Below are 18,232 nucleotides of genomic sequence, written 5' to 3'. Positions count from 1 at the left end.
GTGTTCAAACACCCCTCTTTGCCAAAATGGGGGTGTTTGAGGTGTTCAAACGCCTCCCTTTGGCAAAAGGGAGGTGTTTGAGCTGTTCAACACCCCTCTTCAACAATGTTTAGATGTTGACAAATGAAACAAAAGCTGTCTTTACCACTTTTATTTCCGTTTTGAATTCCGCCTTTCCTTTCTTTTGTGTTCATTTTTTCTCTCTCTCTCTCTTAATTCCTTGTTTTATCTTAATGTTTGTGTGGATGATGATACATTATGGAGTTATATAATATTATACGCTCTAAAGAACTCGTGTACAGTACGTGTTCATACTACGTTACTGCACCGCGCGCGAATTAAAGCTGACGCGCAAACAGTAGACATTCCCGATCGCGTGTTTTTTTTAGACGGCACAGATTGGGGAAACTAAAAATCTATCGGGGACCCTATACCTAAACCTAACCCTAATCCTAATCCTAACCCTAACCATCAAACCCTAACCCTAACCCTAACCCTAACCCCAACCCTAACCCTAACCATAACCATAACCATAACCATAACCAAAAACCCTAACCCAACGTTTTTCCCATAGGTTTAACACGCGCCATGCCCCAATCTGTGCCGTCTTAAAAAAAAAAAAAAAACGCTTCCCGATCCCACACTGCTTTGCTTTCTGACCGAATCACGAAGATACATTGCGCATAATTATGTTCACCGTTTACCGGTATTAGGGAGCTTTAGATTTTGACGCGCGGACGTTTGAGCCGACGCTTGCGCTGGACGTTCTCCTCTCCTGCGTCGTGCGGAAAAGTAGCTTTAGATTACGCTGGGACGCAACGTATAAAATACGTTAAAATCGCGCCCCCATATGATCAGTGCATGAAGAAGCTCTCTACGTCGCAAACTGTGCGGACGTGAAGGGCTCACACCCGTAAATACAATGGACCGTCCCAGACCCCTTCACAAATTCGTACCAAAGATACCAAAATAAATGAAGAAAAAAATTAATTAAAAATCAATGATGTAGTTTGGCAAAAAACTGAATAGCTGTAGATATTGAGTATGAATTCCTCTACTAATTGCATTTTGGTTGGAAGATGAAAGCTTTTCTGGTGGAATTTGAGGGGACTATATTTCATTGGGTACGTGCACGGAAAATGGGTGATATTTTAAGTAACAAGAACTCGTAGTCTGGCTTTGCGGACCCCTGGACAGAGTTTGAACTGAATTATCCACCCTGAGAATTTGATGGATGAAAGGGTATATCTAACTTATCCAGGTTAGTGAAGCTGAAACACCTCATTTCTCCCAGCTATTTTACAGAATTTTTTGAAATTTGATTTTTAACACACATCCCTATGGGGAAATATTTATGGGTGTGAGCCCTATAGAGGATGCATGCAATGTACACAAGTCTATGGGAAGTATTCATCCCATACAAACTCTGCTGGTTTATGTTGATCTATTGTGTCAGATCTCTTCCTCCCTACCCCCTTCCCCTTCCTCCTCCCCCCTTACCTCTCTCATCTACCCCCCCCCCCCAACTCTGTTTGGCTACAATTTGTTTTCTTATTATGTTGTTGTGGTACAGATAGATCTTTGTACATAGCAGTCATCAGTACCACACAACTTTGAATGACTGTGTTATTTTAATGTATTTCTTTGTTTGGCTACCACTGAAACAGGTCAAAATTCATAAAGTTAGTCTGTTTGACAAAACAAATTCTTTTCAAGTATTTTGTAGGCAATAATGTGATGATGACACCCCCATAATCAAAGATTACTGCCTGCATCTAGGTATTCATCTTATGAAGAACTGATCAACACTACATTTTTATTTTTTTTAAAAACCTCAAAGGGCATGAGATTCAAAAGTGTCCCTTTGAGAAGCTTTATAACCCTTGAATGTGTAATTTCCCATATGATGTAAGTGCAAATATCATCAAAAACACATTTATGATGTTTAAAAGTCAAATGAGAAATATGACCTCCACTATAGAGGATGCATGCAATGTACACAAGTCTATGGGAAGTATTCATCCCATACAAACTCTGCTGGTTTATGTTGATCTATTGTGTCAGATCTCTTCCTCCCTACCCCCTTCCCCTTCCTCCTCCCCCCCCTTACCTCTCTCATCTACCCCCCCCCCAACTCTGTTTGGCTACAATTTGTTTTCTTATTATGTTGTTGTGGTACAGATAGATCTTTGTACATAGCAGTCATCAGTACCACACAACTTTGAATGACTGTGTTATTTTAATGTATTTCTTTGTTTGGCTACCACTGAAACAGGTCAAAATTCATAAAGTTAGTCTGTTTGACAAAACAAATTCTTTTCAAGTATTTTGTAGGCAATAATGTGATGATGACACCCCCATAATCAAAGATTACTGCCTGCATCTAGGTATTCATCTTATGAAGAACTGATCAACACTACATTTTTATTTTTTTTAAAAACCTCAAAGGGCATGAGATTCAAAAGTGTCCCTTTGAGAAGCTTTATAACCCTTGAATGTGTAATTTCCCATATGATGTAAGTGCAAATATCATCAAAAACACATTTATGATGTTTAAAAGTCAAATGAGAAATATGACCTCCACTATAGGGCTCACACCCGTAAATACAATGGACCGTCCCAGACCCCTTCACAAATTCGTACCAAAGATACCAAAATAAATGAAGAAAAAAATTAATTAAAAATCAATGATGTAGTTTGGCAAAAAACTGAATAGCTGTAGATATTGAGTATGAATTCCTCTACTAATTGCATTTTGGTTGGAAGATGAAAGCTTTTCTGGTGGAATTTGAGGGGACTATATTTCATTGGGTACGTGCACGGAAAATGGGTGATATTTTGAGTAACAAGAACTCGTAGTCTGGCTTTGCGGACCCCTGGACAGAGTTTGAACTGAATTATCCACCCTGAGAATTTGATGGATGAAAGGGTATATCTAACTTATCCAGGTTAGTGAAGCTGAAACACCTCATTTCTCCCAGCTATTTTACAGAATTTTTTGAAATTTGATTTTTAACACACATCCCTATGGGGAAATATTTATGGGTGTGAGCCCTATAGAGGATGCATGCAATGTACACAAGTCTATGGGAAGTATTCATCCCATACAAACTCTGCTGGTTTATGTTGATCTATTGTGTCAGATCTCTTCCTCCCTACCCCCTTCCCCTTCCTCCTCCCCCCTTACCTCTCTCATCTACCCCCCCCCCAACTCTGTTTGGCTACAATTTGTTTTCTTATTATGTTGTTGTGGTACAGATAGATCTTTGTACATAGCAGTCATCAGTACCACACAACTTTGAATGACTGTGTTATTTTAATGTATTTCTTTGTTTGGCTACCACTGAAACAGGTCAAAATTCATAAAGTTAGTCTGTTTGACAAAACAAATTCTTTTCAAGTATTTTGTAGGCAATAATGTGATGATGACACCCCCATAATCAAAGATTACTGCCTGCATCTAGGTATTCATCTTATGAAGAACTGATCAACACTACATTTTTATTTTTTTTTAAAAACCTCAAAGGGCATGAGATTCAAAAGTGTCCCTTTGAGAAGCTTTATAACCCTTGAATGTGTAATTTCCCATATGATGTAAGTGCAAATATCATCAAAAACACATTTATGATGTTTAAAAGTCAAATGAGAAATATGACCTCCACTATAGAAAAAAATTAATTAAAAATCAATGATGTAGTTTGGCAAAAAAAACTGAATAGCTGTAGATATTGAGCATGAATTCCTCTACTAATTGCATTTTGGTTGGAAGATGAAAGCTTTTCTGGTGGAATTTGAGGGGACTATATTTCATTGGGTACGTGCACGGAAAATGGGTGATATTTTGAGTGACAAGAACTCGTAGTCTGGCTTTGCGGACCCCTGGACAGAGTTTGAACTGAATTATCCACCCTGAGAATTTGATGGATGAAAGGGTATATCTAACTTATCCAGGTTAGTGAAGCTGAAACACCTCATTTCTCCCAGCTATTTTACAGAATTTTTTGAAATTTGATTTTTAACACACATCCCTATGGGGAAATATTTATGGGTGTGAGCCCTATAGAGGATGCATGCAATGTACACAAGTCTATGGGAAGTATTCATCCCATACAAACTCTGCTGGTTTATGTTGATCTATTGTGTCAGATCTCTTCCTCCCTACCCCCTTCCCCTTCCTCCTCCCCCCCCCTTACCTCTCTCATCTACCCCCCCCCCAACTCTGTTTGGCTACAATTTGTTTTCTTATTATGTTGTTGTGGTACAGATAGATCTTTGTACATAGCAGTCATCAGTACCACACAACTTTGAATGACTGTGTTATTTTAATGTATTTCTTTGTTTGGCTACCACTGAAACAGGTCAAAATTCATAAAGTTAGTCTGTTTGACAAAACAAATTCTTTTCAAGTATTTTGTAGGCAATAATGTGATGATGACACCCCCATAATCAAAGATTACTGCCTGCATCTAGGTATTCATCTTATGAAGAACTGATCAACACTACATTTTTATTTTTTTTTAAAACCTCAAAGGGCATGAGATTCAAAAGTGTCCCTTTGAGAAGCTTTATAACCCTTGAATGTGTAATTTCCCATATGATGTAAGTGCAAATATCATCAAAAACACATTTATGATGTTTAAAAGTCAAATGAGAAATATGACCTCCACTATAGGGCTCACACCCGTAAATACAATGGACCGTCCCAGACCCCTTCACAAATTCGTACCAAAGATACCAAAATAAATGAAGAAAAAAATTAATTAAAAATCAATGATGTAGTCTGGCAAAAAAAAACTGAATAGCTGTAGATATTGAGCATGAATTCCTCTACTAATTGCATTTTGGTTGGAAGATGAAAGCTTTTCTGGTGGAATTTGAGGGGACTATATTTCATTGGGTACGTGCACGGAAAATGGGTGATATTTTGAGTGACAAGAACTCGTAGTCTGGCTTTGCGGACCCCTGGACAGAGTTTGAACTGAATTATCCACCCTGAGAATTTGATGGATGAAAGGGTATATCTAACTTATCCAGGTTAGTGAAGCTGAAACACCTCATTTCTCCCAGCTATTTTACAGAATTTTTTGAAATTTGATTTTTAACACACATCCCTATGGGGAAATATTTATGGGTGTGAGCCCTGAAAATAGCCCAGTACGCGTAGTGAAAAACTCAGAACATGTTTTTTCCTTTGAATGTCCGCGCATCTAAAATCTAAAGCTCCCTAAAACTGACCGATTCTGTGACGCGCTTTGTGTATTATCGAAGCATCGACGTTTCTACTTCTTCTCTTATAGGCCTACATTGTAAACATGTAAATCCAAAATTTCACCAAAAGTGTGCACCAGATCGCTTAATTTCAGGTTTGAAAATGCAAAATCTTCCTCGTCTGAGAGGGGGGTATCCCCCCTCCCACACCCTCCCCCTCACTCGGTCGCTCCGCTCCCTCGCACAGATATTCCAACTCAAAGTCCTTCCCCCACCCACCATCATTACAGAACGATGCCCCTGGGATGATTGCTTTATTGACTTAAATCAAGAAAATAGAAAAATACAATACCTACAGGAAGATAATACCGGTACGTTATTACATACAAAGAAATGGAGATCCATATTACCATTTCATTGAATATATTTGGGCATTATTCAGGGCTATGCTAGTATACGTTTTTAAAGGGGGGGGGGGGGGGTCAAAATCACCTGTCAGTCAAGAAGAAAGAAAATCAAAAGATAAGAGAAACAACAACAAAAAATTCTTCGTTCTTTCAAGGTCTGATTTTCCGCCAAAAGTCGGCTGACAAGCAAAAGAAAAAAAAAACCAAACAAACAAAAGCAAAAACAAAAAGTCTTCATATTTTTGCTGCCACTTCCCTCATACTTTATATTTCATACAAAACAGTGGTACATTCGATCCATGTTCAGTGTGTGTGTGTGTGTGGGGGGGGGGGGGGGGGGCGCCAAGCTTCCCCCCCCCCATCCGCTGGTAAAAAAAGAATAAAAAACTTACAAAAATGGTAAGTCAAGGGTTAGTAAACTGCTTTTGAAATCGACATGAAAGGGGGATCAAGAAATAAGATTTTATTTTCTAAGATTTCTTTTAACCATAATTAAAGAGGTATATAACGTGACACATTGTTCAAAAAGTCCGGAGCCGACAAAATATTGCGATTCAGCATGATTCCTGGTTGGCATTCTGAATATAAGCAGGATGTGCGCAGTGTACTCAGAACATCCGAACGGCAAAAAGAGTCGCTGCAACGTTGCGCAATGTGATGTAGAATGTACACCTTTGTACCTTACGCTTCGTATATATCAAAGCTAGATCATTAATGATTTTGCAGTGTTGCTTTACATACTAGTCGATATCAAAATGCCTTGCATTGCCAATAATAAGACTTGACCTGGGCTATTTCCTAACTTGTTCATGTATATAAAACACACACACACACAAACACAAACAATAATATTAGAGGATGTTCTAAAGTGCAGATTTTGGATATCCTTCCCCCATTTGGTCACTTCGACGCCCTCTCGCTGGTCATACCTCCCCAAATCATGAACATAAACCGACACCCTTGACTACCAGTGGCGGATCCGCCCCCCCCTCAATTTCCAATGCGTAAAAATATAGCTACAAAAGACAGTTTTTGGACTGTAAAATGTCAAAATTTTCAAGCTCGCTCGCTCCGCTCGATCGCATTTAATCGCTATGCCATTCTCCTGATGTTGCTGCCAGTAATTGCCAGCAGTTGCGCCCGGTGCGCCCTCCTTATTATAAAGTGTAGCTACAAACGGCAGTTTTGAGACTGAAAAGTGTCAAAATTTTCAAGCTCGCTCGCTCCGCTCGCTCACATTAAAAAATCGTTATGCTATTCTCCTGATGTCACTGCCAGTTATTGACAGCAGTTGCGCCCGTTGCAACCCCCCTTAATTTCCAAAGCCAAAAGAGTATAGCTACAAACGGCAGTTTTGGGACTGTAAAATATCAAAATTTTCAAGCTCACTCGCATTTAATCGCTATGCCATTCTCCTGATGTTGGTACCAGTTGAGTAATTGCCAGCAGTTGCGCCCGGTGCGCCCCCCCTCCCCTTAATTTCCAGAGTGAAAAAACACAGCTACACAAACGGCAGTTTGTCAAAATTTGCAGGCTCACTCGCTGCGCTCGCTCACATATTACAATCGTAAAGGCCGTGTCACACCATTCCGGGCAAGCTACGCGGGCTTGTGGCGAAGAGGTAGTTTCCAGCACGTAGAAGATTTTCAGCGGGCGAACAAGAATGTTTGCAATTTTCATTCATGCCTTGTCATACCGTACGGAGGAACTTCTGCGGCTTGACTTGCGGGGAAACAAATTTACTCCCCGGAGCTCTCCGCAGTTGGCCCGCACCTGACAGTATCTAGCGCGTAGTTGCCCGGAGGTGCTCACGCAAGTCCGATTTATCCGCAGCCAAGTTTTGAGCATGACCAAAACTTTTTCCGGGTGAGTCGCGGGAATGCCCGTAGAGGTCCACGCAGAACGCCAGTAGGAGACCCTTAGCGGCAGTACTTCCCAGGCAGTTCCCACGCAGGTACTTCGCAGTCCCGTATGCAGCCAAGATAATGAAATTCTGTGAGATTTCAGCCATTCCATTAGAGGAATTCCTTCACTGAGTTGTCAGCCCCCACGCGACTGGTACAAAGGTCACACAGTATACTCGCAAGTATAACGCGTCCAGCAAGCAAGACACATGCGCTGACTCGCACAAATCCTTTTCCGCCCTCAGGAATGTCCGGTATGCTAGAAAATCCCTACACGTAACAAGCCCGAGTAGCTTGCCCGGAAAGGTGTGACAGGGCCTAAACTAGTCTGGTTTCCTGACCCTTTGCAAACTGGACTCCGCGCCGCCTTTGCCGAAGGCAAAGGCAAAACCAACTTAAACTATACTAGTTTTCGACGTTGAGGGCGTCAATATCCCGAATAGCGAAATAGTATGGGCAGAGGGTCTGGAAGCCAGACTAGGCCTAAACACGGTTGCGGGTAAAAAACTATGCGTGCGCACCTCCGGGCGACTCCTTTTGAGATACATGCTAGGTACTGTCATGTGCGGATCATCTACGGGGACCTCCGGGTATTCAAACTTGTTCTTTGCAAGTCGCACGCAAGGCTGGTGTGACACGGCCTTTATGTTATTCTCCTAATGTTGCTGCCGGTAATTGCCAGCAGTTGCACCCGGTGCGCCCCCCTCTTCATTTCCAAAGCGAAAAATATAGCTACAACCGGCAGTTTTTGGACTGTAAAATGTCAAAATTTTCAAGCTCGCTCGCTTCGCTCGCTCGCATATAATCGTTATGTCATTCTCCTGATGTCGCTGCCAGTAATTGCCAGCAGTTGTGTCCGGTGCGCCCCCCAAATTTCCAGAGCGAAAAAATATAGCTTCACAAACGGCAGTTTGGGGACAGTAAAATGTCAAAATTTTCACGCTCGCTCGCTTCGCTCGCTCGCATTAATCGTGATGCCATTCTCCCGATGTTGCTGCCAGTAATTGCCAGCACTTGCGCCCGGTGCGCCCCCCTTAATTTCCAAAGCGAAAAAATATATCTACAAAAGGCAGTTTTGGGACTGTAAACTGTCAAAATTGTGAAGCTCGCTCGCATTTAATCGTTATGCCATTCTCATGATGTTGCTGCCAGTAATTGTCAGCAGCAGTTGCACCCGGTGCGTACCCCCCCTTCATTTCCAAAGCGAAAAAATATAGCTACAAACGGCAGTTTTGGGATTGTAAAATGTCAAAATTTTAAAGCTCGCTCGCTTCGCTCGCTCGCATTTAATCGTTATGCCATTCTACTAGGATGTTGCTGCCAGTAATTGCCAGCAGTTGCGCCCGTTGCGCCCCCTTAATTTCCAAAGCGAAAAAATATAGCTACAACCGGCATTTGGGGGACTGTAAAATGTTTAAATTTTCAAGCTCGCTCGCTTCGCTCGCTCGCATATAATCGTTATGTCATTCTCCTGATGTCGCTGCCAGTAATTGCCAGCAGTTGCGTCCGTTGCGCCCCCTTATATTATGTTTCCACAGCGAAAAAATATCACTACAACCGGCAGTTTTGGGACTGTAAAATGTCAAAATTTTCAAGCTCGTTCGCTTCGCTCGCTCGCATATAATCGTTATGTCATTCTCCTGATGTCGCTGCCAGTAATTGCCAGCAGTTGCGCCCGTTGCGCCCCCTTATGTTTCCAAAGCGAAAAAATATCGCTACAACCGGCATTTGGGGGACAGTAAAATGTCAAAATTTTCACGCTCGCTCGCTTCGCTCGCTCGCTCGCATTAATCGTGATGCCATTCTCCCGATGTTGCTGCCAGTAATTGCCAGCACTTGCGCCCGGTGCACCCCCTTAATTTCCAAAGCGAAAAAATATATCTACAAAAGGCAGTTTTAGGTCTGTAAACTGTCAAAATTGTGAAGCTCGCTCGCATTTAATCGTTATGCCATTCTCAGGATGTTGCCAGTAATTGTCAGCAGCACTTGCGCCCGGTGCGCCCCCCTTAATTTCCAAAGCGAAAAGATATATCTACAAAAGGCAGTTTTGGGACTGTAAACTGTCAAAATTGTGAAGCTCGCTCGCATTTAATCGTTATGCCATTCTCATGATGTTGCTGCCAGTAATTGTCAGCAGCAGTTGCGCCCGGCGCGTCCCCCCCCCCCTTATTTCCAAAGCGAAAAAATATAGCTACAAACGGCAGTTTTGGAATTGTAAAATGTCAAAATTTTCAAGCTCGCTCGCTTCGCTCGCTCGCATTTAATCGTTATGCCATTCTACTAGGATGTTGCTGCCAGTAATTGCCAGCAGTTGCGCCCGTTGCGCCCCCTTAATTTCCAAAGCGAAAAAATATAGCTACAACCGGCATTTGGGGGACTGTAAAATGTTTAAATTTTCAAGCTCGCTCGCTTCACTCGCTCGCATATAATCGTTATGTCATTCTCCTGATGTCGCTGCCAGTAATTGCCAGCAGTTGCGTCCGTTGCGCCCCCTTATATTATGTTTCCACAGCGAAAAAATATCACTACAACCGGCAGTTTTGGGACTGTAAAATGTCAAAATTTTCAAGCTCGTTCGCTTCGCTCGCTCGCATATAATCGTTATGTCATTCTCCTAGATGTCGCTGCCAGTAATTGCCAGCAGTTGCGCCCGTTGCGCCCCCTTATGTTTCCAAAGCGAAAAAATATCGCTACAACCGGCATTTGGGGGACAGTAAAATGTCAAAATTTTCACGCTCGCTCGCTTCGCTCGCTCGTCGCATTAATCGTGATGCCATTCTCCCGATGTTGCTGCCAGTAATTGCCAGCACTTGCGCCCGGTGCACCCCCTTAATTTCCAAAGCGAAAAAATATATCTACAAAAGGCAGTTTTAGGTCTGTAAACTGTCAAAATTGTGAAGCTCGCTCGCATTTAATCGTTATGCCATTCTCAGGATGTTGCCAGTAATTGTCAGCAGCACTTGCGCCCGGTGCGCCCCCCTTAATTTCCAAAGCGAAAAGATATATCTACAAAAGGCAGTTTTGGGACTGTAAACTGTCAAAATTGTGAAGCTCGCTCGCATTTAATCGTTATGCCATTCTCATGATGTTGCTGCCAGTAATTGTCAGCAGCAGTTGCGCCCGGTGCGTCCCCCCCCCCTTATTTCCAAAGCGAAAAAATATAGCTACAAACGGCAGTTTTGGAATTGTAAAATGTCCAAATTTTCAAGCTCGCTCGCTTCGCTCGCTCGCATTTAATCGTTATGCCATTCTACTAGGATGTTGCTGCCAGTAATTGCCAGCAGTTGCGCCCGTTGCGCCCCCTTAATTTCCAAAGCGAAAAAATATAGCTACAACCGGCTTTTGGGGGACTGTAAAATGTTGAAATTTTCAAGCTCGCACGCTTCGCTCGGTCACATATGATCGTTGTGTCATTCTCCCGATGTTGCTGCCAGTAATTGCCAGCACTTGCGCCCGGTGCGCCCCCTTAATTTCCAAAGCGAAAAAATATATCTACAAAAGGCAGTTTTAGGTCTGTAAACTGTCAAAATTGTGAAGCTCGCTCGCATTTAATCGTTATGCCATTCTCAGGATGTTGCCAGTAATTGTCAGCAGCACTTGCGCCCGGTGCGCCCCCCTTAATTTCCAAAACGAAAAGATATATCTACAAAAGCAGTTTTGGGACTGTAAACTGTCAAAATTGTGAAGCTCGCTCGCATTTAATCGTTATGCCATTCTCATGATGTTGCTGCCAGTAATTGTCAGCAGCAGCTGCGCCCGGTGCGTCCCCCCCCCCTTATTTCCAAAGCGAAAAAATATAGCTACAAACGGCAGTTTTGGAATTGTAAAATGTCCAAATTTTCAAGCTCGCTCGCTTCGCTCGCTCGCATTTAATCGTTATGCCATTCTACTAGGATGTTGCTGCCAGTAATTGCTAGCAGTTGCGCCCGTTGCGCCCCCTTAATTTCCAAAGCGAAAAAATATAGCTACAACCGGCTTTTGGGGGACTGTAAAATGTTGAAATTTTCAAGCTCGCACGCTTCGCTCGGTCACATATAATCGTTGTGTCATTCTCCTGATGTCGCTGCCAGTAATTGCCAGCAGTTGCGCCCGTTGCGCCCCCTTATGTTTCCAAAGCGAAAAAATATCGCTACAACCGGCAGTTTTGGGACTGTAACATGTCAAAATTTTCAAGCTCGCTCGCTTCGCTCGCTCGCATATAATCGTTATGTCATTCTCCTGATGTCGCTGCCAGTAATTGCCAGCAGTTGCGCCCGGTGCGCCCCCTTAATTTCAAAAGCGAAACAATATAGCTATAAACGGCAGTTTGGGGACTGTAAAATGTCAAAATTTTCACGCTCGCTCGGTCCGCTCGCTCGCATTCATTTTAATTGTTATGTAATTCTCCTGATGTTGCTGCAAGTAATTTCTCGTTTCACACCGTCATTCCATAATCCATAAGGAAAAAAAAAATGACTGCGCAGTGGAATGTATCACATTCCGTTATGCATTGCAGTCCCCATTACAGTTTCCAGACTGACAGCACACGCACATACGCGCACACACACATACACACGCACGCACGCACAAGCATGCATACACACCCTCAAAATTACTTTTCCACGAGGTGCCCCCCCCCCCCCTGTCTTGACCAACCCGCCACGGTACGTCACTGGCTGCAGAGCACCCGTCCGGTTATGGGCTTGTAATCGTGGTGATGGTGACTATCGCCGATCATCCCGCCCCCCCCCCCCCCCACTCCTCAGCATGGATTTACGCCGTTGACACACACACACACACACACACACTTGTTCAACGTCCGTTGGCAAAAGCATACGGATTTGGGAGCCCACAGACACGACGTAGCAATTTTAGGCTAAAACTGCATGAGAAACTTCTGCTGCGTCCGGACTGTGTTTGGATTCACTCCCCGTATGGATGATGCGCGTGCTCTCTACAGCCAACGAGCGTACAACGAATTGACACCGTGAGTCTTTTACGAAAAAAATATAAAAGACGCCCGGTGTTAGTGAGTTGACCGTAGAGAGCACGCGCCTCACGCAGCTCGATCAATCGAAGCGGAAGATCCTCATGCACTAAAAGTGCCAAGACGTGTCTGCGTGTTCCCAAATCCGTACGGAATCGGTACTCCCCACGTACGGATCTCAAATTTTGCCCACGTTTTTGCACGTAAACAGCGTGCGGGCCACGTACTTACACCTTGCCATAGAGATATATACTAAGAACACTAGAGGGCGGACTCCGTAAAATCCCTGTGACCGATAGAAGGAGGCGTTCGCCATTTTGGTCCGGGCAAATTTCGACTAGCGACCGTACCGATAACGTGTAGCGCTAGCGGAGCATGCAGGGAGATCGACGACGGGATGCAACGGCAGTAGGCTAGCGTCTATGCCAAGGTCTCCATTGGAGTTTGGAAATCGAAAATGTTCTTAAATTCGCAAATTCTACTTAAAGTAGCATAGATCTATGTTGCAAAATGCCTGGTTCATGTGCTGCTTTTGGATGTAGAAACAGGAGAAAAGAAGGGGAGCGGAGTTTCCTTTCACAAGTAACTAAAATTACATTTATAGTGTGTGTTAAACAGATTGATTCAAGACAAAAAAAAAGAAAAAAAAAAAGAAAAGGTCTTGCAAAAATTCTTCGTCAGGGGCACTCCGCCCTCCCTCAGCTATTCTCGATCTATTGCTACTATATACTGTTGTAGATAGCTACATGCAAGGTCGGCGGAACGGGGGGGGGGGGGGGCATTTGCCCCATTTCCAAAATAAAAAACTCCCCTTTTTAAGTTTAAAAAGTGCTCTTTTCTAAGTGCCCTATTTGGCCCTTGAGCCCCCCCCCCCCCAAAAAAAAAAATAAAATAATAATAATAAATAAATTAATTAAAAATCGTTCCTCCACCCTTTGCTATACCAGTAATACCAGCGGTTAATTTCACGATGGTGATAGTGTGAGAAAAGCTCAGAATACGTAATATATGCCTGGTGACAGAACATATTATGCTCCGGCATTGATATCTTTCTGAAAATAGAATTAGCATCATGGGTCTGATTGGGCTTTTGGTTCAAGGCAGGGTGAGGATTAAGATTAGGGTTAGGTGTTATGATTTGGGTTAGGGTTTATGTAAGCTTCAACATTAGCATTTCGAGCTTGAACATAATATGTCATGGAACCAATATGCCTACACGTACTTATAAAAATGAATTATTTCATTTCCACCACCAAAAAAAAACAAAACAAAACATAAAGAATAGAAATACAATGAAACACTCGTATACACAGACACGACTATAGAATGCAGTCCCCTCATACAGAAAAAATATAATTGCAAAAAAAAAAATACAAAAATTGACGCAGCATACTGTATCACAAGGGGCATCCGGCTGTCTAGAGACCAATTAGAGAACCCTTTGTATTGCATGGACCATGGTCGTGTTGGTCGGCTTGAAAGTATTACCTCGTGGAGAATAAAGTAAAATTTTGTTTGATTTTCATTTTCCTTACCACTCATAATAAGAGATTGCTAGCAACTTGAATTTTTGAGTTGTTTCCTTCTCTCATCTCCGACCCCCTCATCTTCTTGCTGAAAGCCAATAGGTGTTCGAGCGCTTGTTGCCAGTACGTGTTCACGTGTCCACCACTACTGCGCTGCCCGGACGCGATGTTTGTTTTTGCCCGGACAAAGATGGCGCGCGGCCTCTCCATCTCGGCACACGAGCACTGCGTACGCGCCACACGCAGTCCGCGCTGTAGTATATTATTAGTATACATCTCTATGACACCTTGCGCAACCGTACGGCTGATGTGCGTTGACGTACTCCCTTCCGGCGGGCGTTTTTTTTAAAGACGGCACAGATTGGGGCATGGCGCGTGTTAAACCTATGGGAAAAACGTTGGGTTAGGGTTTTTGGTTATGGTTATGGTTATGGTTAGGGTTAGGGTTGGGGTTAGGGTTAGGGTTAGGGTTAGGGTTAGGGTTTGATGGTTATGGTTAGGATTACGATTAGGGTTAGGTTTAGGGATAGGGTCCCCGATAAATTTTTAGTTTCCCCAATCTGTGCCGTCTAAAAAAAAACACGCTTCCGGCGGTTGCCACTCCCTCCGTTTTCAGAAAAACGTGGCGGACGTGGCCTCCGCAAGAAAGGTACGGACAAAAAACACGCATTGTGGGTTACCTGGGCAAGCTGTTGCCTTATTGTATTATTCTACTAAGTCTGAATTAATTTGGCTCTTTTTAAATCAATGATTCTTGCGTCGAGTTATTAATTTGAATAAAAATATGCAGTACTCGCTGCTATTAAGGGATTCGGACCAACATTGGCTATCGGGCGAAAGCTCGGTAGTCTAGTGGATATGACGCCTGTCTAGTAATCACTGAGGAGGTCGTTTGTTAGATTCCCATCCGAGTATGTAAAGCCCATGATGTTTTTTTTTAAATATCATGGCTTATACTCAAAACACACTGAGTAATCGGTGTTTATACATGTTGAGAAGGGCGATTTGTCAATCAGTTGCATTTGATTCGGCTCTTTCAGCCACTCCAACCATGTTTAACCCAGTGACTTCCTGGGATACTACATTACATCTGTAAGTTAAAGCAAAAATCAATGTAACTCGTAAGAAAAAGAATCAAGAAAAATTTCCTTCATAACAACAGGGCTCTGGCACTGTAGAGGCGTGGGTTTGCCGCCTTCGACGGCCCTTCTAGTTCATATTGCCCATGAGTCGCATTGGCATAACTACGGGAAGGGGCATGGGGGGCACATGTCCCCTCAAATTGGCTGGTAAAAAAACCCAACAAAACATTCACGAAAGTAGGAAAGGAAAAGAAAGGAAAAGAAAAGGAAAGAGAAAGGAAAGAAGAGCAAGCAAAAAGAAAGTGGAAGAGAAATACCCGGAAGCGTTCGCTCCCTTCGCTCACTCGCATTTTAAGTATCTTAAGCAATGCAGGTTATATCAATAATTTCTATTCTTATAAAAGGGAATTGGTTTCTATCTTGTGTCTCTATTATCATTCTTTTACTTGAGGAATTTTAGTATATAATATAACTGCAAGGAATCGGGCGGAGGTTGACCTAAAATAGATGAATTTCAGTGGATAATGGCCTGTGACCAATAGCCTATTCCTATCATACCCACTATGAGAACGGAAGATGCCGATAAAATATACACCATCATGAGAATGGAGAAACAATAGACTAGAACCTGTTCTCAGTATATACAAAATTCCAATTTTTTATCGCTCGTAAAATCTAGGAACAAGATGGTTTCCAGTAGCGTGATGCCTGAATATCATAATATTTGGGTAACTATCCTCGAATGCGGCATGAAGATGTACTTTATACAAATCAATTATTGTATTTTGATGACGAATCTACGTTTTAAAGAAAATAACATTTCTTGTCGGTCGCTCGCTCGCAGAATGGTTACGGACGGCAAGCGAAGTGCCCAAACAGAGTCATATTCGGCTGAGAGCCTAGGTGATGGAATTATCTTATAGGCTTATAGTGAATTTTGGTGACGAAATCACACTTCTATACCGTGAAAAAAGAGAAGTAAAGTTAACAATGAAATTTCAGATGAGATCACTACGAACACAATACAATATGATAATGATTGATAATAATAATTATAATAAAAATAATTATGATGATAATAATGATAATAATAATGATACTAAACAGAATGACAGAAATAGTTAAGATAGATATGAAATAATTAAATCTGACATTGCCTTTTCCTTGTTTCCTGTTACTGTCACTTTCATATATTTGCATGTTTTATTTTTATGTCTACATGTCTCTGTATCTTCTGAATATGTAATTTCCATTGAGTTACATGTAAAGAGAACAAATACCCATATGGACTATAAGCGATGAATTGATTGAATTCATATTATTAACATAATTGTTATTGTCATTATTATTATCGTTATTATTACCATTTTCAGGCTCATCGGCAAAACTCCTTTGAGCTTCTTCCCGCTTCCCACCCCCTCCCTCCACCACACTTCCAAAGCGTTCCCGCTTCTCCTGTCAATCAATTATTTTCAGTTAAAATAAAGAATAGATCTAATCTTAAACAACCCCCTCTAAAAAATTCTCGCTACGCCTATGGCTGAGACCACTTCACGATGAAACAATCAGAGAAGCCAGGGTATGAGAGAGAGAGAGAGAGAGAGAGGCCCCATCTCATTCTTTGACGGAGGGAGAAGAAAACTTGATACACCACTGTTTGTTTAGTCATATTCGAGGCAACAAATCGAAAGGGAACCCATGCAGCCTGAATTTTGGTTGAATATTTCTTCCTATTTCTTTTCAGATTTTAGTGGTTGAATTATATCATCGCATAATTTTCTCTGTATATATCGACATATTTTGGTCAATTTGAACAAAAGACTATTACATCTTCTGTTTGCGTCTTTATTTCGTTATCATTCACAGATTTCCTTTCAATACATTTTTTCCATTCTGAGGGGATTGCATGGATGATTGAAGAATATTCTGCAAATTGCAACAAACACCATCGATAGTTGGCCTGAAACTGTTCAAAACCAAAACAAACAACTTAAGAAACAAACTGTAGCGGTTTCCAATATCTCTGTATTTTTACTGTCTGGCTGCTGTCAATCACGCTGTCTGGCGACCCCAGTTATTTTTGTCGACACGCGAACTTTCTTTGTGCGCCAATCCAAGACAGATGCGCACTACATTCTTCGCCTTTGTCATCGTGCCGAGGTACGCGTATTTCACATTCCAACAGTAGTCGGATTTTCATAAACACACCCCTTGTTTTGCTGTCACGGAAACAAACTACCAATTAGTGGCGAGCTGTGCATTTTCACCAGCCAATTACTACTCTCAAAGCTCCTGTCCGTGACGACTTTTCTCCGACCACGCTGTCTCATTTTCCACACTTCCTCACTTCACGATTAGCTTTCATCCTGAGAGCACGTCCTAATCGTTGGAGTCACTCACGTCAGCATATCACGTCCGTATATTACTTCCCACGTCTTTTCTAGCGGACGATACCTCGCGCCGTGGACTGTCATTTCATACGGATTATACTCAATACGGATTATTACACTTCCTCGGAATTTATACCTCGCGATATTCGCTCCTTTTTATATCGCGACTCGCCCCTTTCTTCAGGCTCTGCACTCCAACTTGGGGATTTTTACATCGCTGCATTCAACGCGATTTGCGTCCCGTTACCTCGCTGCTTCGGTCCTGCTAGCGTGCTGTCCGTGGTGTGCAGACTCTACCAGGGACCTCGCAATTCTTCGACCCAGCGCCCCAGCGGTAGACTCCTCCCTCGCTTGTGTTAGCCGCGGCACTCGGAGGATACTCCACACTGCCGCTGGATCTTTTGTACATATTTCTATGGGACACTGTCGTCTTCGGACACCCTAAGTGCATTCGGAGTTTGTCCATATTGTTTCTTATTATTTCGGGGAGTGCAATACAACCCACAAGGACACTGTTCACCTCTTCTGGTGCCTTAGTGCATTCCACAACTGATACTGTCGTCTACCCTCCTGGTGGTGCCCTCAGCTCTGTTGTCCTGTTAGCCATTCGGTGAGTAATTGTTAGGTATTTCATCATAGGCCCACGCAATAATACCTACAAAACCCTTCATCATTCAGTTTATGCTTTAACTTAATACCTTTTTTAAATGTTGTGTTTTTTCTTTGATTAAACAAAATTACATAATTTT

The 18,232-nt window shown here is 42.5% G+C and overlaps 1 protein-coding gene across 1 annotated transcript in view; it reads right to left on the bottom strand.

Annotated features, from left to right (window-relative positions):
• Positions 1-17,892, bottom strand: part of LOC139708510 (uncharacterized) — a 37,999-nt gene extending 20,107 nt beyond the window's left edge. Inside the window, exon 1 of the mRNA XM_071620457.1 lies at positions 17,781-17,892. Coding sequence (XP_071476558.1) covers positions 17,781-17,892 — 112 coding nt within the window. The remainder of the gene's footprint in view (positions 1-17,780) is intronic.
• Positions 17,893-18,232: the final 340 nt, after the last annotated feature.

Source organism: Diadema antillarum, unplaced genomic scaffold (assembly GCF_040938485.1).
Source record: "Diadema antillarum isolate AM-2024a unplaced genomic scaffold, OU_Dant_1.0 seq00001344_RagTag, whole genome shotgun sequence".
NCBI classification, from domain to species: domain Eukaryota; kingdom Metazoa; phylum Echinodermata; class Echinoidea; order Diadematoida; family Diadematidae; genus Diadema; species Diadema antillarum.
The sequence above is the reverse complement of the archived record's forward strand: the minus strand, read 5'-3'. Positions and strand labels throughout refer to the sequence as shown.